This window comes from Euleptes europaea, chromosome 1 (assembly GCF_029931775.1).
Source record: "Euleptes europaea isolate rEulEur1 chromosome 1, rEulEur1.hap1, whole genome shotgun sequence".
NCBI lineage: Eukaryota > Metazoa > Chordata > Lepidosauria > Squamata > Sphaerodactylidae > Euleptes > Euleptes europaea.
Window position 1 is genome coordinate 24,084,154 of NC_079312.1, and position 23,859 is coordinate 24,108,012.

The 23,859-nt window shown below is 43.2% G+C and overlaps 1 protein-coding gene across 1 annotated transcript in view; it reads right to left on the minus strand.

The window, feature by feature from the left end:
- The window catches only part of LOC130473802 (C-type lectin domain family 2 member D-like), a 43,938-nt gene extending 23,168 nt beyond the window's left edge, over positions 1–20,770 (minus strand). Inside the window, exon 1 of the mRNA XM_056845410.1 lies at positions 20,647–20,770. Coding sequence (XP_056701388.1) covers positions 20,647–20,770 — 124 coding nt within the window. The remainder of the gene's footprint in view (positions 1–20,646) is intronic.
- Positions 20,771–23,859: the final 3,089 nt, after the last annotated feature.

The following is a 23,859-nucleotide window of genomic DNA, read 5'->3' on the forward strand; positions in this document are numbered from 1 at the left end:
CCTGAGGTTCCAGCAAATGCTTACAGCTTTTTTGAACACTACAGAAATATCCTGTATGATCCCAGACATTGTATTTGTTCTGCCAATGTGGCAGAAGATTCTTTTATGTATTTGAATGCCCTTTCGATCATAAGTAGGCAAAAGCAAAATTCTTTCTGTTTGACTCCCCACACATTTTCAGGCACATTGGTAAAAAAAAAGAGAGAAAAGCAACGCCCTGTTCTTTTCTGGGTTCTTTGCTGAGAATCATTTTGCTCATATGTAAGAAAGAACTGGTTGATTGCTTTTAAGGTCTTGTGTTTAGGATAACTGTCTTTTTGTTAAATTATGCTGAACACCGGATTTGCTCTAAATTTGCTCCGTCTCTGCTAGGGCCTCTTGCAACCCCACCCCACCCCAATTCTCTTGCAACAACCCCTCCCATTCCACTGGGAAGGGGAGGAGCAGTCCGCAACTGACCAAAAACAGAGGGGGAAGGAAGGCCCCTGTGGCGGAAAGGGGAGAAGCCGTAAAACTTTGGGGGCAAAGTCCGCTCTAGGAAAAGAGAGCCCCCCCCCAAAAAACCACACACACACACACACACAGACACACGCAGCCTTTTGACAGAGGCACAGTCAATACAGTATCACTAAGAACTGTTGCTCCGGCGGGGGATGGGGGTGTAGGGTTGGTTGCCAGCCCCAGGTCGGGAAACTCCAGGAGGTCTGGGGGTGGAACCTGGGGAGGTCGGGGTCCTCGCTGGGGTACAATGCTATACAGTCCATCCTCCGAAGCATCCACTTGCTCCAGGGGGACTGATCTCTGCAGACTGGAGATGAGCTGTGATTCTGGGGGGATCCCCAGGTCCCACCTGGAGGCGGGCGACATCCTCAAAACGACAGGTGGGCGAAGCCACACTTCTCCACGCTCGCGCACGGCCCCCTTCCCAGGTCTTGCAGGTCAAAAGTTCACAGAAACATTCGGCCGTTTGACACTGTTTTTTGGACACGCAGTCTCTCTTATACAGTACCATCTTGATAATTCAGTCATTGTATCTGAAGAAGGGAGCTGTGACTCACGAAAGCTCATACCCTGCCAGGAAAATATTTTTGTCAAGTCTTTAAGGTGCTACTGGACTCTTGCCCTTTTCTAGTACCATCTTGAGCCCAGTCACACCACTGATCTCGGTGGCCTCAGACGGGTGTCATTCTGCTTACGACGCATTGGGAAACCTGCTAAACACTGGTTCCCACCAGGGGTCCACGAGAACTAAATTAAGGTCCGCGAAACAAAGTTATAAACCCATAATAAATTAATATTTTCAATTAAAAGTTCTCTATTATATATATTCAAATATTATTCTAAGTTTAATGTTTAACTAACAGTTATGATTCAAGTTTATTTTCAAATTCTCAGAATTTTTATTTTGAACCTTGGGGTCCCTGCACCGGACAAAAAAGTCCTAGTGGTCCCTGGTCAAAAAAAGGTTGGGAACCACTGTGCTAAAAGGATCCAAGGAGCAAGCCCGGCTCTCTCATTTCCCACCGCGGAGGCGTATCCTCCCGGCTTTCCTCTTCCCCTGCAGAGCTCTTTGTTTGCATCTCGCAGCTGGATCGTAATAGGGATGGGAGTTTTTGCCTGGGATGTGCCGCTCTCTAGGTGCACATTTCCCCCATCTGAATGCGCACAACTCTGCACGGGGGGGGGGGCTCATTTCCGAGTTCTGAGGATTCGGATGGGGAAAATGTGCATCCAGAGCGCGGCAAATCCCAGGCAAAACCTCCCGTGCACAAAGGGAACGGCTCCGTTTTTTTAGCTGCGCAGCATGATAAGTCATTTTAAAAGGATGATTTGGGGGCCTGCCCTACAGCCCCTTTTAGGTTTGCTATGGAAAGAAGCTAACCTCCAAACAATGCTCGGGAGCCTCATCGGTTGTGATCCATTTGAGAGAGGGGGGGGGGAGGAATGCTCCGAGCAACCTTAAAGCAGATACGCCTTCGCAAAACACAACCCCTCCCCCCCCCCACAAAAAAAAAATCCCCATCACCCCCTTACCATGTCTCAGTCACTAGGACGCAGGAACAGAAAGACCCCCCCTTTCCCGACACGGCAAAACGGCCATCAGCAAACGACGCCTCCCTCCCGTCAGCCCATCGGCGCCCCTCCTCCTCCTCCTCCTCCTCCTCCTCGTTATTCTCCCTGACTCCACTCAGCTAAGCTTATTGGAGGGGTCCATTCACAGTGGGTAGCCATGTTAGTCTGTCTGCAGTAGTAGAAAAGAGCAAGAGTCCAGTAGCACCTTACGATAGCCTCAGTTTAGTCATTTTAGCTTCTAGGGTCAGTTCAGACTTGATTTGATCTAGAACCCACCGATTTGTGTGTTTTTTTGGCAGTCCACGGTATCTGTAACACTCTCCTCCAGCACCACATTTCAAAAGAATCTACTTTCTTCCTTTCAGCTTTCTTCATTGTCCAGCTTTTACACCCATACACAGTAATAGGGAATACAATGGCATGAATTAACATGATCTTGGTGGCCACTGACACATCCTTACGCATAAGAATCTTTTCTAGCTCCTTCATGGCTGCCCTTCCCAGTCTTAATGGAGAAAAGGCAGGCTAAAAAGGAAGAACACTGTCATGAAATTCTCACACATGACGTGGAGGGAACCCAAAAGCTGTGTTACCATCAGCTTTGCCATCCAAAACCTGAACAGTATTTCTGGTTATTTTATAGCACATGGACATACATTAAAATGCTCAAATGAGTACAGATTTCTTCTGACAAGCCCAGGATAGAAGTATGTCACATTGATCATAATCAATCTTTTTCTTTTTCAAAGTACCGCAGTGGTTTCCCTCCGGAGGAAATGCTGGATACCTGGAGTAAAGAATAAAACATTGTCAGTATATTATTAGTCCTATCTTTTAACATTGAATTCAGCACGTCAGGATTTTGTTCAGTTAGACCATACATGTTTTCATTAACTAGGGGTGCCAACAACCTGGATAAAAAAAATCTTGTACCTTTATTAAAGCCTAAATGGCTGTTGTCTACTAGGTGAAGTTATTTACCTCTATGGCATGAAAGCTTCAACTGCCTATTTCCACACACCTCTGTTAAAGGGACTAGCCCAATCTCGTCAGATTTCGGAAGCTAAGCAGGAGTAGGCCCTAGTCAGTATTTGGTTGAGAGACCACCAAGGATTTCCATGGTCACTATGCAGAGAAAGGCAATGGCAAACCACCCTTGAAAGTCTCTTCCCTTGAAAACCTTATGAAGTTACCATTAGTAAAATCATGTTGGAATAAAACAAAGAGAGAGAGAGAGAGAGAGGCTGAGATGGAAATCGATGCTGAGAAATAGATTTAAAAAGGTAAAGGTCCCATGTGCAAGCACTGGGTCATTCCTGACCCATGGGGTGACATCACATCCCGACGTTTTTTAGGCAGACTTTGTTTACGGGATGGTTTGCCAGTGCCTTCCCCAGTCATCTTTCCTTCACCCCCAGCAAGCTGGGTACTCATTTTACCAACCTCAGAAGGATGGAAGGCTGAGTCTACCTTGAGCCGGCTACCTGAAACCAACTTCCATCGGGATTGAACTCAGGTCATGAGCAGAGCTTGGACTGCAGTACTGCAGCTTACCACTCTATGCCACGGGGCTCATAAATAGATTATACTGTGCGATTTAGGTCTAAACCTGAATATTAATTTATTCATTCTGAATGATTAATGGAATAAATTTGCTTATGTTCAACATATGTGATCAACTTTGATAACTGAGATGGGCTGGGTTTTAACAAGTCCTACAGCAACAAGATGAGATTTGAGTTGCTTTTGTATGGAGGTTTTGCTCCAGTTTGGCATCCAAACTGGAGCAGGTCATTTGGGGAGTTATCCACACATTTGGCATCATCCCCATTGTTCACCTTCTGGTGAACTTTGGGAACATTGCTCTCAAAAGAGTGTTGCATGCCATGTGGGCAGGAAGGTGCCCATTTTTAAAAAATCTATCTCATGCTGTATAGAAATATCGAGGGAGAAAAACTACCTTGCTTGAAGGGAAAAACTACCTTCGTGCTCCACTATATGGAGTACTCACCGCATCTGATTCAGTGGGGAGCCATCCACCCAGATCCATTTTTTTTTAATCAGTACAAGACGAAGTCCAATCCACACAGGAGTTTGTATCCTTTTCTGGATGAATTCCTGTGAAATGTAAGTTGGCATAGATCTATGACTTCTTTATTGTCCAAGAATATTTTGACGTTTGAATTTTTAGACATTCATGAAGGACAAAAGACATGTATTTGCCCATTGATTTGGCTGAGATAGGAGAAGTCATAGCAGACATTTAAAATAACATCCAAGCAAAGGGTACACTGAGAAATAATCAGGCCCGAATTCATCATGTAGGACTGAAGACATTTTGACCAGACTCTGCAGCTTGAGCTATAGACATTTATCTCCATCTCACAAGACATTTCACCTGCTACTAATGCTGCAGATCAGGCTGGACAGATGTGGAAGCCCACCAAAATGTTGGCAACCCTGCCAGCCAAGGAGAAATGGTCGTGTTTTGGTATGATCTTCTTCCTAGATCCTAAAGAGATCCAGAGACCCATAATGGCTTAATTGGATATGGTTACCAACTCTGAGATGGGAAATTCCTAGAAATTTGGGGGAAACAGTCCTGTCCTCAGCAGGTAGGGTTGCCAGGTCCCTCTTGGCAACTGGCAGGAGGATTTGGGGGCGGAGCCTGAGGAGGGCAAGGTTTGGGGAGGGAAGGGACTTCAATGCCATAAAATCCCATTGCTAAAGCGGCCATTTTCTCCAGGTGAACTGATCTCTATCGGCTGGAGATCACTTGTAATAGGAGGAGATCTCCAACCATTACCTGGAGGTTGGTAGCCCTATCAGCCGGCTAACAGTCTAATTCAGTAGAAGGCAACTTTGTGTAGTCAAACAAGCCTAGGAGAAAAGCATTTGCTGTTGTTCCAACTTTATTTCGGTGTCCAGAGTCTTGGGAGATGAAGCTGGCAACCTGAGCTCTTGCTTCAACTGGATCTGGCTAGAATGCTCACTCACATTACAAATTTTCTGCCACCATTTCATCTGCTCTGTTCTGGGTGGTCAGAGGCATGTTGGGAATTGGCCTGCAGGAGGAGGTAAACTGCTTGATGACCCGCAGTGACCATTTTACTCAGCGCTTTGCAGATAAAATAGCTTGTACTCATTATGGCTTGGAATATAGATTAGCAGTGACAGGGTTTAGATGTTGACAGGTTGCCAACCTGTCCAATCGTTTGAGATACTTTTCAGTTTATTCAGTCTGACATGATCCTTGAAGGCTTGAGGCCCACCCCCTGCTTGTATGACTCTTGCCCTTCCTGGCTACTTAAATCTGCCAGGGGCGGGGGCTACCGTATGTTCAGCAACTTGGGCATCACAGCCCAATATGCCCGGCAGAAGTTGGGGGTGGACAGGGTGCTTATTGTTGATTGGGATCCTCTGTCCACTGCTATAAAGAAGGCAGCTTCCAGCTCCACCTTCCATAATCCAACAGCCATGCTGTGGGCAGAGACCAAGGAGAGGTCTACAACATCAATGTGCCCTGGAACCAGACAGGAATGAGAGATACCAACTACTCTGCCTTTTTGCATATCCTCCTGCCCATCGCCTTTGAGGAAAGGAGCATGAAATGGATGGAGAAGCTTTTTGTCCATTCCAAAGGCTACACAGACAACAGAGTCACACTATACTAAATGTTTCACAAAGTTACTTGCATAAATTATCAGGGACTGTGGTCTGTACTACTTGCTGAAACTAGGATCCCACTATGGAATTTTTCCATAGTGTAATGAGTCATGTTAATACTTATACTTTGCTTCAGTTCTGTTTTTAGACTTCTCGTTCTATTGCATCTAATTTCTATTGCATTGTTCATTGAATGCCCCATCCTGTCGATTGTATTGACTGTGTAATCCACCTTGATTCCATTGAGAAAGGCAGACTATAAATAATGTAAACAAACAAGCAAGCAAATAAAATGATTTTTTTTACCTGATCAAAGCCCACAAATAGTTGAGACCTCTTTGCTATACAGTCGTTGTTGCTCTCCTCCCAGGACTTAGTTGTGGTAGAAAACCAGTAGCACTTATCCTTGTTTTGCTCCCACATCAAGGGGCACAGTCTGCAACTTCTACTCTCTGAGAAAGAAAACAATTATTTTTATTTGTGTCTATATCCCTCTCTACTTTTCAGGGTTGCTTCAGAGTTTGGAAAGTCCAAAACCTCTTCCCAGCCTCATATTCAGTGTATTTGAAATCCCTTAAATGCCAAGTTTTGATGAAAATCTGTTGAGAGCAGTGTCGTAGACTCATGACTGTTGGAGGTATTGACTGAACAAACAGCAGGCCTGACAGTTTTCTTTAGTTTTCAAATTTGCAAAACATGTACAAGTTTTACTCTCTCAGCTATGTTCTCAGTTCCATCCTTAGAGAAAAAATAACTTTGGTCGTTTATACATGGGAGTTTTACCTGAGGTTCGTTGCTCGCCAGACCCACATATTTCTGTTGGGAATCTATGCACCAGCAGTCTCCAAGATCAAATCAAGTCCCCGCCCCTTGAAATGCTGCTTTATAATTGGCTTACTTTGTAGTGCTTAGTGTGAGAAAAAAGCCCCCCCCAAACCCAATTGCCGCATAAAAAAGCATTTTAAGAACAAAAACAAAAAACAGAGCTACCTGAAAGGAGGGGGGGGGAATCCAAGATTTGTTTTTTAAAAGCCTTTCTGCTGTTCAGAAAAAAAACTCCAAGGAAGCAGGAAGCATTTTAATCCCCGCCCCTTGACACGCCGCTTTGTAATTGTAATTGCTTTGTAATTGTAGTTCTTTCTGTGACAGAAACCAAGCTTTTGTGTCCTTTGCCTTATGCATGAGGATTTCAGCCGGGATGAACTCAAGGGAGATGGAAGAATTGGGTTAATAGAGGAATGGGAAGTCCCAGGATTTATGAGGGCTGGCAGTGAGGTCAACTGTAATGGATGGAAAACTCATGCATAACTCCAAGGAACAACCGAGACAGGCCAGGGGGCGAACATGAGTGAAAGTACCCGTGTCTAAATGATCTTTGAATAGATGGGCAGATGCTAAGAAAAATCTCTGATCAAGTTGATCTAATAGTTCAGAGTTTTTCATATAGTTCTATGGGAACTTTCTTCTAAGCACTTCTTACCATCAAAAACGACAAATTGGAAGGTTTTGGTATGGTCGTGTGGGTTTCATGTAATTGAGCCTATATAAGATAGCTACATCCAGTACACTCCTAAATCTCTCAGAAGTGGGTTGCATGAGGCTAACTAACCTTTCTGAAAACACTTTGGTGAGAATCTCAGAAACTGGATTTTATCATTTAATCTTAAAATAGATAGGGCAAGGGATGATATGTATGTATTTCTGTTTCTGATTTTATTTACATATCTTTTGTATCAGTGTGATTCCTGGAGATTTGGGGGTGGGTCTTAGGAAGGACAGGGTTTGGAAAGGGAAGGGACCTCAGCAGGGTATCATGCCATAGATTCCACCCTCCAAAGGAGCCATTTTCTTCAGAGGAACTGTTCTCTGTAGTCTGGAGATCAGTTGTAATTCCGGTAGATATCCAGGCCCCACCTGGGGAGCCGCAACCTTTGCTAAATGTGCGGACATGAACCAAAGCTTCAGAATATTCAGAATCTTTTAGTAATAATGTGAACCATCTGTTTCAGTAAGTTTGTCTTAATGCCAAGTTTTTTTCTACTCTTAGTCTAACACAGACAGTGAGCTTTTTCAGTGGGAAAGCTGTCACTTCAGGGTTTTGGGTTGGTTTTTTTTTTTGCACTGTTTCTGCTAATATAAACAATAGACAAAGTAATTTGATTATAAAAATTACTTTCAGGCCTTCCAATTCTAGACATGAACACTAGATGTCACTAGAGGCTGAGGGACAGACTTTTGGGTCTGTTGGTAATTATTTGGAAATGATATCAGATGAAGGTGAAGGATATGTACATAGGAATGAGGAACCTGGGAAAGATAGAATAAGTTCACCTGTTGGTGTTGTTGAATTCACACACAAATCCTCTTTCAGCCGAGACTTGAAATCCTCCAGTATTCTGTTTCCTTCACCTCCAGTCTGATTATATTGATATGTGTTGATGTGCTCTGATACCCCAACCAGTTCTTTATTATTATTTCTACCTATACATTGGGAGGAGAAAAAACAACGGAGTCCAGAGCTATATAAAAGTTACTCAGAACGTTTAAGGTACAAACTAAATACAAACACAAAAACATCATCTATATATCTAATTCCCAAGTGTGCTCCTTATCTGGAGATACCTAAATCCGCAGGTAGGGGGCACACTGACCCCCGACAGGTTTTTCTGCAGACTCAGGAGACCTGAGACCCCCTGGAACCTGAAAGGACTTGTTGGAGCACTTCCCTTTCCCCTGGATTTACTTATTTGTTTATTTAGAATATTTCTCTTCAGATACCTGCTTATTTTATTTCATTTTTTTTTTCAAATTTGTAGCCCACTTGAAGTGGTTTCAGTAAAAAATCATAGAAGACAAGCCATTAAAACACACACGCCATTAGACAGAAGCAGCAGAAAAAAACTATCCATTGGATTCCCCTTCCCACACAGTTTCCTCTTTTCTTCCTACTGGGAACTCCCATATACTCATTTTTCTATGCTTCCTTTTCTCCTTCCCTCCCACCCACCATCCTTTTATCCTCATAACAACCTGTTGAGGTAGGTTAGGCTAAGAGTGTGTCACTGGACCAAGGTCACCCAGGAAGCTTCCTTGGCAGAGTGGTGATTTGAACCCAGGTCCCCCAGATCTTAGTCTGAAACTCACCATTACACAACACTGACTTTCCTGTGGTAGTTGCTATTAAACAGAATTGGGCAGCTATCCCAGGAGAGTCATAGAACTCACGTGGTATCAAGTTGTGGTAGCTGGTGGGCCTGGCCCAGATTACTGCTTCCTCAAAGGCCAAAACAGGCCTGGAAAGGATGCTTTCCCCTCTTCCTGCCTTTGATTGACAGAAACCAAGGCTTCAACTGGAAATATTATCGAAGTTGCCTAGCTATGGCCACTGAGAGCATCCATTTCTAAAAGCTCTGAAGCGGGTCAGTGCCTTTCGTGTGACTGTGCTCTTAGAAATGACCCCTTCCTGAGAAGTGGTATGTTATCTTATTCAGATAGTCACCTACTAAGCAGGACTCAACTACTTTACTCACTTAAAAAGTAAATCTTTTTATTGATGTACTCCAGTGTAATTGTGTATATATATATATATGTGTGTATATGCAAGTCTTAATATTCAGTAACAATGTATACTGTAAAGCAAGCAAGTTCTACATACTATTCAGTTTTAAAATCCAACATTTAAAATATAACAGTTAAAGAAGTCTGATTTAGTTCAAAGTATCTAATTCACACTCTAGAATAATATATTTGTAAAGCCATATATACCAACACGATCTTCTGAGACCCTCTGAGAGAGGTCTGAAGTTCTAGCCCTCTGCGTGCCTGAATTTATACTGTTTCAGGCATCTTTAATGAGTGAGAAACTAATTCTCAAGCAGTCAGCATTATTACTGCACATGCTCAGTGGCTTCTCTTTGCATTACCAAATAAGGACTTCCTTACCAGGCTATTTTGCTAAACTATAAACAATCAGTTTTGAGCTTTATTAGCTCTCTATATACTCAATTTTAGTATCATTCTCATTCTCAAAAATACATTTAGATTGAACCCCTTCATTAATTTATAGCATCAAGTTTACATGTTTAAATCATAAAATACAATATATTGTTTACATTACATTATTATAGCATAGTCAGCATTTCTATACTCGAAGTCATTGTGAGAATAAGAATTTGACACTCGGTTCTGCATTTCAATGGTTATATAAGAAGTTGCAAACTGTTTCTCATTAGCTAACCGTTTCTCATTATTTTAAGAAACGGTTTCTCATTAGTTTAAGAAACGGTTTCTCATTATCAAACAGCTGAGAAGGGTCTTTGGAAAGTCATAGAAATAAGCAGAATATTTTTATGGTAAATCTGCAATGTCATTGTAACCTTTGACAGAGTATTATGAGCAGAAGCCTCTATGGCAAAGACTATTCTCCTTCCTTTTAAAAGGAAATTAAACCTCTGCTATATATTTGCAGTTTGTATGTGTGTACTTATGTTTTACATTGAATATTTCTGCGTATGTACAACACTAATTCCATGTTTATGTGCTCTAATATGCCAAAGCCTGTAACACCTGGTGCTGCTTTTATCATTTGGGAGGGTTTTAAGACTTTTTAAATTTCAGATTTTTTTGCATACTTGAGGTTTTTCTCAGGTTTTCAGAAAGATCTTATCTGTCCATGGCCCCAGTCTCTGGATTTAAGTATCCACAGATGGGGCCATGTTGAAAATTAGATATATTGATGAAAAATTAAGAAAAAGATAGAAAGAAAACTTTTAGAATGGTCTGATCAGGACTAGACATGCTCCAGGGTAGGGCTGCCATCCTCCAGGTGGGGCCTGGAGATCTTGCAGAATTATAACTGATCTCCAGATTATAGAGATCAGTTCTCCTGGAGAAAATAGATTCTTTAGCAGGTGAACTCTATGGAATTATACCCTGCTGAGGTCCCTCCCCTCCCCAGTCTCCACTACCAAATCTTCAGTAATTTGCCAAAATTCAGTTATCAACCCTACTCCAAGTGGAACAGACTGTAGATATCAGTTGAGAGTCAGTGGAAGGAAAAAAGGGGGAGGAAGAGAAAGCACCTCATGCTTTGCAGAGTCCTGTCAGGAGAGGCTGAGAGGTGAGGGGTGGGATTTCAAAGTGTTCCTCCCTCCTGCAATCACCCTTTCCCCATCTTAGGTTACTCACCCCAAACCCCCATAGCTATCACTGCAGCCACCAGTATGAAGTTGCCAGCCAATCCAACCCATAGCGCAATCCAATGCCAGCGGGGGCAAGGTCGGTGATCTGCAGGAAATCATTGAAAAAGCTGAGGTTGCAATTATTCAAGAGCCGTTTGAGTCCTTCTATGTCAGTGATCCCCAACATGCATCCCTCCACTGGGTTTCCCAGCTCCTATTTTCTTCTTCAGGCAACTCTTCTGCAAAACAAAGAGCTCATCCTGGCTTTCCCTCACTTCCTTGGAGCTGGAGATACTCCAGAAGAACCCTGCGAGCATCACCTTTGTGTCTGCAGGGGGCACCTATTCGGAAATAGCTGCCCTCATCATGTGAGGGTACTTGGGATCCTTCATGTTGCCAAATGGAATGCATGAGACAGCAGCATAAGAACTGTGTGAAATGCATTCAGGTATTTACTTCTTCGTTTCAAAGAGAAACGGTCATCACACCTTGATTAAAATTTGGCAGGGTTACTGAGGACTAGATTTGGCTGGCCAATGCCATTCGTTTTCTTTGCTGAAACACCAGGAGAGTTGAGCCACACCCTTGTACCATGGTGCTGATGTAAAATTCAGAGAAGAACTTGTTTGGGGGAACCATGTTTTTTCTAGATCCAGCTTGGTGTAGTGGTTAAGAGCTGTGAACTCTAATCTAGAGAACCAGTTTTGATCCCCAACTCCTCCACATGAAGCCTGCTATAGGTGACCTTTGTTTATTTACTTACTTACTTATTTCTTCACATTTATATCCCGCCCTCATTCCCAGCAAACCGGGCTCAGAGCAGGCCACACAACATTTGATATAAAACATAGATTAAAACATATTTAAAATCACACTTCCAGCAATAAATAAAACAAGATGGCAACAGTAAAAATTCAACAATTGTGCCACTGAAGAAACCAGGCCAGGCAGTACTCCCCAACCTAAGTTGGAGGGGGAAGGATGGGGAGGCCAGCAACGATGGTATTGAAAAAAACATGCAGCTGCCCTCATTCGCAGTCGCAGTTCTCTCCAAACTCTCTCAGCCCCACTTACCTCTCAAGGAGTCTGTTGTGGGGAGAGGAAGGGGAAGGTGATTGTAAGCCGCTTTGAGACTCCTTAAAGGTAGAGAAAATTGGGGTATAAAAACCAACTCTTCTTCTTCTAAATGGAGAAAGGCCTGGCACATTCCTGTTCTGCGAAGTGTTTGTGTGTGTGGATGTTACATTGGAAGAATGTCCCGTTGTGCTAGTGTGATACAGTGGACTAGGCCTGTGGAGACATAAGTGCAAATCCATGCTTACCCTGATACTCACTGGGTGACCTTGGGCCAACCATTCCCTCTCAGCATGCCCTACCTCACAGGAGTATTGTGAGGACAGAATGGATAACCTTGTATGCTGCCCTGAACTTTACAGATGAAGCGTGGAATAAAAATACACCAAGTATATAATTGTGGACTTGTACCTATCTTTTCCTCAGTATTCTAAAGCATGGCTGGGATCAACGAAACTTGCTGGAAAAGTGACTCCACCCACTGCTCCGACATTCATATATATTTTTAAAAAGAACCCTGAGATGAATGTAACTTACCTGAATGTTGAACTGAAGGCAGGTTTCTTGGGGAGGAGGCCTCTGCAGGTAAGTTGATGTCTGCATAGACTATTGCTTCATCCATGGCGAATGCCACTTTGGGGAATGGGGCTCTGTGCAAGTGAGAATCTTTCTGTGCACCCACAGCCGATTCACAGCAACGCCGTTAATAACAGTGTCCTCCTGGTGATTTATCACCTCAAGTTCATGCGCACAGCTAAAGTCCATCCCTCCTGCCCTGCGCACGGTTGTGGTTATGTTTTTCTGTTCACAAAGGAAGAGAAAGCAACGAGAAGCGTAGCCTTTGTGGGTGTACTGTAGATTGCCAGTTGGGGCAGGCAGCTGGGCCTGAAGACAAAAGAGAAGACAGAAGCATAGCCTAATATCTAGTTCATTTTAATCCCACATTTCTTTTACAGAGCTCAAGATGGTGTTTGTGGTGATCTCCTACCTTGGTTTATCCTGTCAACAACCCTGGTAAATCTGTATGAGGGTGACTGGCCATAGGTGAGCTTCATGACAGGGTCTCTCCAGTACTGGGTGGCTCTCCTCTTTTACATTATATATTTCTGGATCATGACCAGTAAGGCTGATTAAATTATGAGGTTTTTTTTGGGGGGGGGGGTTTCATCTGTCCCTCAGAGCACATTGTTTTTGAGGCTCACAACCAAAATTAAATATCTGTTTCTAGTAGGATTGCCAACCTCCAGGTAGTGGCTGGAGATCTTCAGCTATTACAACTGATCTCCAGGTGTCAGAGAGCAGTTCTCCTGGAGAAAATGGCCACTTTGGAAGGTGGACTGTATGGCCTTATACCCCACTGAAGTCCTTCCCCTCCCCAAACACTGTCTTCCTCAGGGTCCACCCCCAAAATCTCCAGGTATTTCCCAACCCGGAGCTGGCAACCCTAGTTTCTAGATTACAACCTACAAGCCACAGGCCTTCACGATAGGCTGTAGATGTGCAAAGTAGCTTCGGAAATGGTACTTGTTTTTTTTAAACAAAAGCAACAAATTCGTAGCCTCTTTATTGATGACATTATGTTGTACATTTTCTGAACCAACCCACACAAGCAGTAGCCCTTCCTTCCATGTGACAACAAGCCACTTCCGAAGCTCAGCAAAGTTTCAAAACGTTTCCATTTTCTGCACAGCTCAAATAGCCACTGTGGTGGGTGGGAGGGCTGAGTAAAAAGTTAAACATAGTATTGAATTTTGTATTTCTTTAACAGTACTTGAATACTCCTGTTTTTTGGTTTGTAGGCATGACTCTCTCTGTGAACAATTTAGTCTTAATGATACATTCTTTGTATTTGTTATTTGTTTTATGTCAAAAACCCCTAATATGCTTGGAAGAAGCTGCTGTAGGGTTACTTGCTTCATCCTGAGACTTTCAGGAGGTTAAAAAAAAGCCTTTGTCCGACTTCAAGTTTCCTAGAATCACTGGCTCGCTCTTTCAGGGCAGCTGGTTGCTCTGGCGACATAGTGAATCATCAGATCATCAGATCTGTGTTTTCTGAGGCCTTTCAGATGGCACACGGAGAAGTAGGTAATTCTTTAGAAGATTTATTTAGAACGGTGGTCTTCAATATGGCGCTCGCCAAACACCTTTTCTGGCACCCATTAAGTGTTTTTAGGAAGTGGGTTTTTGCCCAGCAAGGCTTCTGATTGGCTACTGGAGATTTGGTTGTCTGTGCAGATGTTTTTAAATGTTCCTTTTGCAGCAGCTGCCACCACAGCACAAAGATCTACACTGTGTTACTGAAGCTAAGCTGTGACAATCATTTTGTGGCTGGCTCTGCCTCCTGTGGCAGCCACTTTGTTGCTGTGGCCACCATGCCGTGTCAGAATTCCAAATATGCCCACACACTCAAGAGGATTGGGGACCCCGATTTAGGTAGTTGCTGTGATTCAGGAAGAGGGAAAAGCGGACATATATATACAAAATACCAGGCTCTTTGCTGCTATAATTTTCATACTACGTGCCATAAGAAAACAGCTAGTGTAGCTATAGGAAACAGGGTTGCCAACCTCCAGGTGGTACACAAATTTGCAGCCACAAACGGCTCTACTAACAAATAAGTGTACTTCCAACTCCACAATCCCACTTCAAATTGTGTATTAAATCAACATAGTCAATATCATCATACACACTTAATCTGGTTGATGGTTCATTCAGTATTATTTAAAGTTCCCCAGCGTCCAACTTGGAATGTGATGGCCATCAAAGTCCAATAGGTACCAGGCAGGCACAATAATGACAGGCAGGCAGAACAGGTATCCAGTAATTTTAGGACCTGTTTCCCAAAATCTTCATCAGTTGCCTCCTATCATATAGTATCAGCTTGAGTTCAAATGCCCGACCAACGTCGGAATCAAAGCCACCTTCCTGTGCCGTTGGGAAACAGGTCCTAAAATTACCGGATACCTGTTCTGCCTGCCTTTCATTACTGAGCATTTTCTAGTGCAATCATAAGGAGAGTTACATTCTTCTAAGTCCATTGAAGAAGGAGGGTTTAATAGTTTCCCCACTGAGCTCTCTTCTTTACCAAACTCCGCCCTCCCCAGACATCACTCCTTAATTTCAAGGAATTTCTGATGCCAGAGTTGGCAGCCTTACCCTTCTGTTGCAATTCTTCACAGTCTGCAAAGACAGACCTTCTTGGGCAATATGTTCCCATGTGCCAACTATGGTCTTCAGGCTGCCACCCGTTGGTTGTTCCCCCACTTAGGGTGACCCACTTGGCATCAGAGCCCAGGCTTTTTCCATCATAGCTCTTGCACTGAAGAGGGGAAGAGGAGCCCCCTCATTGGAGAGGCGCTGCAAGACTTGTCTGTTTGCCAGGACTTTTGATAGAATATAAACAGCAGTACTTGGGTTTGCTTGTTTTTATTTATTTTTATTTTGTAATGTTTTAATAATTACTTGTAAGCCACCTTGAGCTAGGGTAGCCAGTAAGATTGCCAACCTCCAGGTACTTGGAAATCAAACAAAATCAGTAGTGCCTTACAAGGAAGTTAAGCAAAGCAAGAGTAGGCACTTATGGCACAAAAAGCACTACAAAAGAATGCTGAACAACATGCTTGTAATGACAAATTAAACAAACAATACAACCAAGAACAGAAGGAAATTCCTGTTACATGTGTAGAAAAGTCACCACGTTCCTGCAGTGTAGACAGGTAAGTGAAGTGACTAAATATCAAAGTCCTGGAATTCCATGAGTAGAGAGAAAATAGGCTTTCGGTAATGAGTCCTATTTCGCTGGTGCTTTGTCAATTCAGGCAATCCTGTGACGTTCCGTCAAGGTTCCATGGAACATATGTTCCGGACAAGAAGGCATATAGCCTGACAGTACTAGCTGATGGCGAATCTATGTCAGAGCCTATTTTCTCTCTACTCATGGCATTCCAGGACTTTGATATTTAGTCACTTCACTTACCTGTCTACACTGCAGGAACGTGGTGACTTTTCTACACATGTAACAGGAATTTCCTTCTGTTCTTGGTTGTATTGTTTGTTTAATTTGTCAGTACAAACTTGTTCAGCATTCTTTTGTAGTGCTTTTTGTGCCATAAGTGTCTACTCTTGCTTTGCTTAACCTCCAGGTACTAGCTGGAGATCTCCTGCTATTACAACTGATCTCCAGCCAATAGAGAACAGTTCACATGAAGAAAATGGCCACTTCAGCCATTGGACTCTATGGCAGTGAAGTTCCGCCCTCCCCAAACCCTGCCCTCCTCAGGCTCCGTCTCAAAAACCTCCCACTGGTGGCGAAGAGGGACCTGGCAACCCTAGTTGCCAGACCTGGCTTAGCAACCAGTTGAAGACCAGAGGGCATGGATGTGGTGGGGTAGCTAGAATTGCCATCTCCAGGTTGGGATATTCCTGCAGATCTGGGGTGAAGCCTGGGGGAAGGCAATGTTTGGGAAAGGGAGTGTCCTCAGCAGGTTATATTTCCCTAGAGGCTACCATGCAAAGCAGCCATTTTCTCCAGGGGAGCTGAACTCTAGGCTGGAGATTAATTGTAATTCCTGAAGATCTCCAGGCCCCACCTGGAGGCTGGCAACCCTAGAAGCTTGCCCCTCCCTGTTAAGGAAATACAATGCTTTGGGCCAGTCCTCTCAGTGGAGGCCTAATTTACACTGAGGCCTTGTTGATGCAGTTCTTATTCTCCATTAAAGTAGTGAGAAGGTCACAAAAATCAAGCTCAGTCCTCCCCATAAGCAAAAGCTGAGGTGCCAGACAGTGACATGCATGTTTGAAGTCATCTGGTGGAAAGAGGTGAGAATTTAGTCACTGAAGTGGAAAGTAGTTCACGCACTATGTTACAAGACCATGTAATGATATGCGAGACCCCACTGCGGAAATTTTTTTGAAGCAACCACACTTCTTGGCAACTGAAACAGGAACCAGGATTTGAAACTCTGTGACCTTTGTTAAGTGCAAGACTTCATAATTTTGCAGTTTTGAAATGGTATAACGTGTCAAGTTGTGCCTTCAAGTCATGCAAGGGTTCTTGGAGAGCCAGCGTGGTATACTGGTTAAGAGCAGTGGCTTGGTGTGGTGGACTCTGATCTGGAGAACCAGATTTGATTCCCCACTGCTCCACATGAGCGGTGGAGGTTAATCTGGTGAACTGGATTTGTTTCCCCACTCCTTCACACAAAGCCAGCTGGGTGACCTTGGGCTAGTCACACTCTCTCAGCCTCACCTACCCCACAGGGGTATCTGTTGTGGGAAGGGGAAGGGAAGGTGATTGTAAGCCGGTTTGTTTCTTCCTTAAGTGGTAAAGAAAGTCAGCATATAAAAACCAACTCTTCTTTGGCTTCTTCTTTGGCTTGTATGGGGGCAATAGGCCACTCAGTCCTCTGCCCCTTCCTTTTCTTCTCTTTGCAAATTTTTTAGATTTTATTGGGTTTTTGGGATACTGAAGGGGAAAAGGGGGGGAAGGAAAGGGTTACAAGAGTCTCATATTTCAGACAGCTTACCTTCCTCCCATCACCATTGTCTGTCCCCATTTCTCTTATTCTGTATAGATTTCTTTTAGACCGTTCCTCCCTCATTTTTGTCTCTCTACTATTTTTCAAAACCAACTCCTTCTTCTTATTTCTATCTGTTCTACTTAGCACTAATATTTTATATTAATTCTATTAATTCACCGTGTATGCCCCTTCCTTTTCTGTCACTAGATTTTAGATCTGCTGTCCTGGAAATTTCACTTCCTTTACCCAGAGGCCATGCAAACCCTAACCCTTCCTAATATAGAACAGCACAGGAAGCATCTGCCAAAACAGACTATCTTCCCCAACCCTTAATAAACTTGGGGCAAATAGAAGTCATTTGAATGTAGGGTTGCTGGGTCCTTCTTTACCACCAGCAGGAGGTTTTTGGGGTGATGCCTGAGGAGGTCCAGGTTTGGGGAGGGGAGGGACTTCAATGCCACAGAGTTATGCTCCAGATAGACATCTCCATTGGATCCAAACTATGATATTTAAGGGTGAACTCTCTCATAAATATCAACAAAGAAATACTGCCAAATAGGGATGCCAATATCCAGGTTGCCAAAGTGCCCATTTTCTCCAGGTGAACTGATCTCTATCGGCTGGAGATCAGTTGCAATAGCGGGAGATCTCCAGCTAGTACCTGGAGGTCGAAGAAAAGCACTGGGAATCAGCTGGAACTTGTTCATTTGAAGGGTCCTTACTAGGGGTGTGCACCATTTTTTTCTGGTATTTTTCAGATTCAGGTTTATTGGACCAGAATTTTTTTGGAAAAGCTGGAAAAAAGCCGAATACCCATACCGGTAAATGGGGGTTATTGGCTTTGTTTTGGCTATCCACAATTTTTTGACTTCATTAAAGTCTATGGGAATTTTTTTCAAGGCTCTTGGTAGACTACTTTTCAAAGTAGATGCACCAAAGTTGCAGCATAGCTGCAGGTGACTCTCCTTAGAATAACCCCCAAGTTTGGTGAAGTTTGGGTCGGGGGGTGCCCCATCTATCCAATGGAGTTTTAATTGTTTCCAATACAAGATTGGAGGCATAAAATTGGACCCCCTGACCCAAACATCACCAAATTTGGAAGTTCTTCTAAGGAAAGTCACCTCCAACTATGCTGCAAATTTGGTGCCTCTACCTTGAAAAACACCCCCCTCAGAGCCTTCCCAAAGCCTCATAGACATTAATTGGCTAATGCCACACCTGAGCATCCATGGGGGAAAAAGTTCCCACCATTGACTGCAATGGGGGGGGGCTAGGTAACTGTTTTACTCCGATTGCATTCAGTGGGAGATCTTTGCAGGGCTCGGGGGCCCTGTTATTAAAGGTAGAGACACCAAATTTGCAGCACAGCTGCTGGTGACTCTCCTCAGAAGAACTCCCAGGTTTGATGAAGTTTGCATTGGGGGGTCCAATTCTATGGGTACCCAGTTTTCTTCCATTTGGTTGCCCATAGAATTGGACCCCCTGACCCAAACTTCAACTAACTTGGGGGCTCTTCTGAGGGGAATCACTAGCAGTTGTGCTGCACATTTGATACCTCTACCTGGAAAAACTGTCCCCCAGAGCCCCACAAAGTTCTCCCATTGAATTCAGTTGAAGCAAAACAGTTACCCAGGTCCACATCCTTTCAATATGCTGACTTCAGCATATTGTTGTATGATGCATTGATACACTGATAGATGTACACATGAGGTTGTCGATTACATGATATTTTGTTCTTGACAATTGTGTGATGTCTAGGAATTTTTCATGGTTTTTACACTGTACTAGCCAGTCAGATGTTTGAGATGTTCAAGCTTCCTAAAGGATTGATGTATATTTCATTTTGAATTGGTTTGTTTGCAATGCATATCACATTGCTTATTCATTCATATTGGCCATTGTGCTGGTTATTTGTTTTTGGGTTTCATTACCTTCAGCACAGGTTCTGCTTGCTTTCTGATATGAGAAATCAGCCTTGTTTGTAGGTTTTATAAACTATCCACACACTTATTCATATTACATGATATACTTTATCCTAGAGTATGGCGTAATGACTACAGGTTGACAATGAGGAAATTGAAATTGTTCAAGACTTTCTTTTCCTTGGTTCCACCATCAACCAAAAGGGAGACTGCAGCCAAGAAATCAGAAGGAGATGGAGACTGGGAAGGGCAGCCATGAAGGAGCTAGAAAAGATTTCGAAGTGTAAGGATGTGTCACTGGCCACCAAGACTAGATTAATTCATGCCATCGTATTTCCTATTACTATGTATGGGTGTGAAAGCTGGACAGTGAAGAAAGCTGATAGGAAGAAAATAGATTCCTTTGAAATGTGGTGTTGGAGGAGAGTGTTACGGATACCGTGGGCTGCCAAAAAAACGAATCAGTGGGTTATAGATCAAATCAAGCCTGAACTGATCCAAGAAGCTAAATTACTAAGCTGAGGCTATCGTATTTTGGTCACATCATGAGACGACAAGAGTCACTGGAAAAGACAGTCATGCTAGGAAAAGTTGAGGGCAACAGGAAAAGAGGAAGACCCAACAAGAGATGGATTGACTCAATAAAGGAAGCCACAGCCCTCAATTTGCAAGATCTGAGCAAGGCTGTCAAAGATAGGGCATTTGGGAGGACTTTCATTCATTGGGTCGCCATGAGTCGGAAGCGACTTGACGGCACTTAATGCACACACACGGCTTCAGTAGAATTGACCAGGCTTCAGTAGACAGACTGCATTCTATGTGTTTGCTGTTATTCTCATGCACTTCATTTGGCTTCTGGTTTTCAGGTTCCCGTCTTCCATTCTTGAAGGGCCAAGTTCATACATTCAGGTCTGAATCACTTCAGGCAGCAAGAGGGATATTTTTATGTTCAAATCCTTCCTTATGTAAATATTCTACATATAGTAAAGCAGCACTTCAGGGAAAAGGATTCAATCTATCATTCTTACTGCTTGCATTCTATGTGCAAGGAGTTCCTTCTACCCAACAAGGAAGGAGTCAAACATCCAGCCTTTACCATGAAGCTTGATTTGGTGAAGTCCAGAAAGAGCTGTACTATTTGACTCTACTGAACATGTTACTGTCTGGAACCGTGTAAACCCTACACACCGTTCCCTCACTGTCCTCTCTTACCTTCCGTCACTATCAGTTCCACAAAGCTACATGCATCTTTCAAGTTGTTGGATTTGACCGTCACTTGGTATCTCCCAGCATCTTTCGCCTCTACGTTCCAGATTATTAGCCAAGCGTTCAGCATGGCTGACACCTTCCATTGGTGGGCTGGGGTCACCTCTAAAAACTGGTGGCATTCACGCTTCCACCACAGCTGCGGTTTGTTCTTTGAACATGACCTCCGGTCATATTTCAAAATGAAGTCATCTGGAGTTCCTTTGGTATGGTGCCAGAGGACCTCGATGAAATCCCAGTCAGGATTTGGGACTTGAACTTCGATTGGAATGATGGCTGTTTGATTTATCACAGCATATAGGGGGCTCTTTGGAATCTCTATGCAGATTTCAGAACGAACAACTGTTCGAAAGGGAAGGAAGAAAATAAATTGTGCCAAAATTAAAAATATGGAAAATTTTCAGCATTTGAATTTAAAATGATAATTATTATTTAAAATATTTATATTCTGCCCTAGCTTAGATTTAAGGCAACTAACAAATAAACATCAAGTTGGAAGCATAAAAAATGATATAGCACCCTGTCAAGATTAAAACAACACACAGGATTAAAAACTACAACCTAATCTGCCAAAGTAGTTTACCCTCTACCAAATGCCCTCTGAAAGTCCAAACTTTTTTTTGAAAGAGTCTTGAGAGGAGAAAAAAATAATCTAAATACTGAGACTTGCTAAAATGTGAAGGAAAACAAATCATAAATATCAACATGTCATAATCAGTACTTTTGTACCATCCAAGTGGCAAAAATTTTCAGGACCAGTACTGGCTGGGTTTGGTTTCTTTTGGATGAAAGAACATCAGAAATGTACAATATCTTTGTAATATTGGCTTTATATATAAATACATACGTATGTGTGGTGGTATAGAGGCCCATTCTACAAGGAAGCAGATCTGACTCTCACAACAGCTCCTCTGAGGGATAAAGAGGGAAAACAGCTGTGGCTCAGTGGCACAGCAGCTGTTTGATTTGCAGAAGGTCCCAGTTTCAATCCTTGGCATCCCCAGTTAAGAGGACCTGGTAGTAGGTGATGTGAAACATTTGTACCTGAGATCCTGGAGACCCGCTACCAGTCTGAATAGATAATACTGACCTTGATCGCGCAATATTCTGATGAAGTATAAGGTAGCTTCAGGTGTTAATGACAAAGCATTTGTACTCCAAGACTTTTCATCCAACATAGAATTGTCATGTCTCCCTTTCTGTCTTTCAAAATTGCTAAATTCTATTCTAAATTCTGTTATATACCCATTTCCCTTGGCTGAGGGGAAACACCTTCTCCAAGCTGTGATAGCCATCTCATACAAATGTGTAGAGATATCAGGAGGCCATTTCCTACCAGTTTGCAACCACTAAGAAAACACCCACAAGCACTAAGAAGAAGAAAAGTTGGTTTTTATACCCCTCTTATCTCTACCTTTAAGGAGTCTCAAAGCGTTTTATAATCTCCTTCCCTTCCTCTCCTCACAACAGACACCTTGTGAAGTAGGTGGGGGTGAGAGAGTTCTGAGAGAACTGTGACTGGCCCAAGGTCACCCAGCAGTCTTCATGTGGAGGAGTGGGGAAACCAACCTGGTTTTCCAGATTAGAGTTCACCCTCTTAACCACTATGCCACAATAAAGTAACGTCTGTCAAATAATTTCAAAGGGGTAGTAGATGTGGTAGTCTCTTGCAGCCAACAATAAGCAGGAGTCACTTTAAAGGCTAACAAGATTTTATTCCAGCATAAGCTCCTGTGGACCCTTTCTCAGTAGACATCGCTGTTGCCAAAGCCATAATAGACCCAGTCACATCACACTCACTGCAATGAGTTAAGAACGTAAGAAGAGTCTTGTTGGATCAGTCCAGTGGTCCATCTAGTCCAGCATCCTGTCTCAAACAGTGGCCTCTCAGTTGCTCTGGACAGCAGAGCATAGAGGTTGAGGCCTTTCCTTTGGTCATCATGGCTGGTAGCCACTGATGGTCCTCTCCTCCATGAATCTGTCTAATCCTCTTTTAAATTATTCTATGCCTGTGGTCATTGTTGCATCCTCTGGCAGCAAATTCCACCAGAGCTGCACACTATTTAGACAGCTCAAGTGATGTAGAAGATCATATTGCACATGTCCCATGTTGCAACTTCAGTCTTGTCCAAACCAGAACCATAAAAATTTTGATGAGTCAAAATCAGGGGTGGGTCGGTGGGTGGGATAATAAAACGGTAACATTATGTGGCCCACTTCTTTTCCAGGATTCAAAATGTATCTCTCTTACAGTTATATGCTGTACTTCTTATAATGTAGATATTGTACAATTTGAGAAAGCCTTTAAGACAAACTGTGCTAAATTACAAGAGTTAGTGTTAAACAAGACAATGGGTTGGATCCCACAGAGGATTTTTGGGTGTGGAAGGGAGAATGTTTGTGACTGTTTCTGCCCTCCCATGGCAGATGTCTGATTCCCCCCTCATATTGTTCCTGGGGGTCCCCTGCCACCCGGGAGCAGCATTTAGAGAGGCTGCAGCACATCATGGAGGTGAGGAAATCATGCTCTTCTTATGGAAATGCTTCTATCAGTTGATATTTTCAGAAGGATCGAAGCCAAAGCATTTATCCAGCAGATCATCTTGAGGGGGGGAGGGAGTTAAGTGCCATCAAGTCACTTGCAACTCATGGCGACCCTATGAATTAATGACCTCCAAAATGTAGTCCTATAGTTAACAGCTTTGCTCAGGTCTTGCCAATTGAGGGCCGTGGCTTCCTTGACTGAGACAATCCATCTCATGCTGGGGCTGGAGATCCATGTAGTTTTGTGACTGCTATTTTATTATCATGCCATTATAGGTGACTGAAACTGAATTTTAGCTTCAAAGGAGATTTCAGACTTGGTTAGATCTAAAACCCACTGATTTGTCTTTTTGGCAGCCCATGGTATCTGTAAAACGCTCCTGTAACACCAGATTTCAAATGAATCAACTTTCTTCCTGTCACAAGGCCAAAAACACATGGTCCCTTAACCCACTTTATTCCCCGTTTCAGCCAGGATCAAATTTACCGTGGCTGGGGGGAAACTGTACACATTACCTTGAACAAGCAGGGACGAAACTGTATGTGACTTTCATGAGTCACAGCTCACGAAATCTGATCTAATCTGAAGAAGTGAGCTGTGAGTCACGAAAGCAC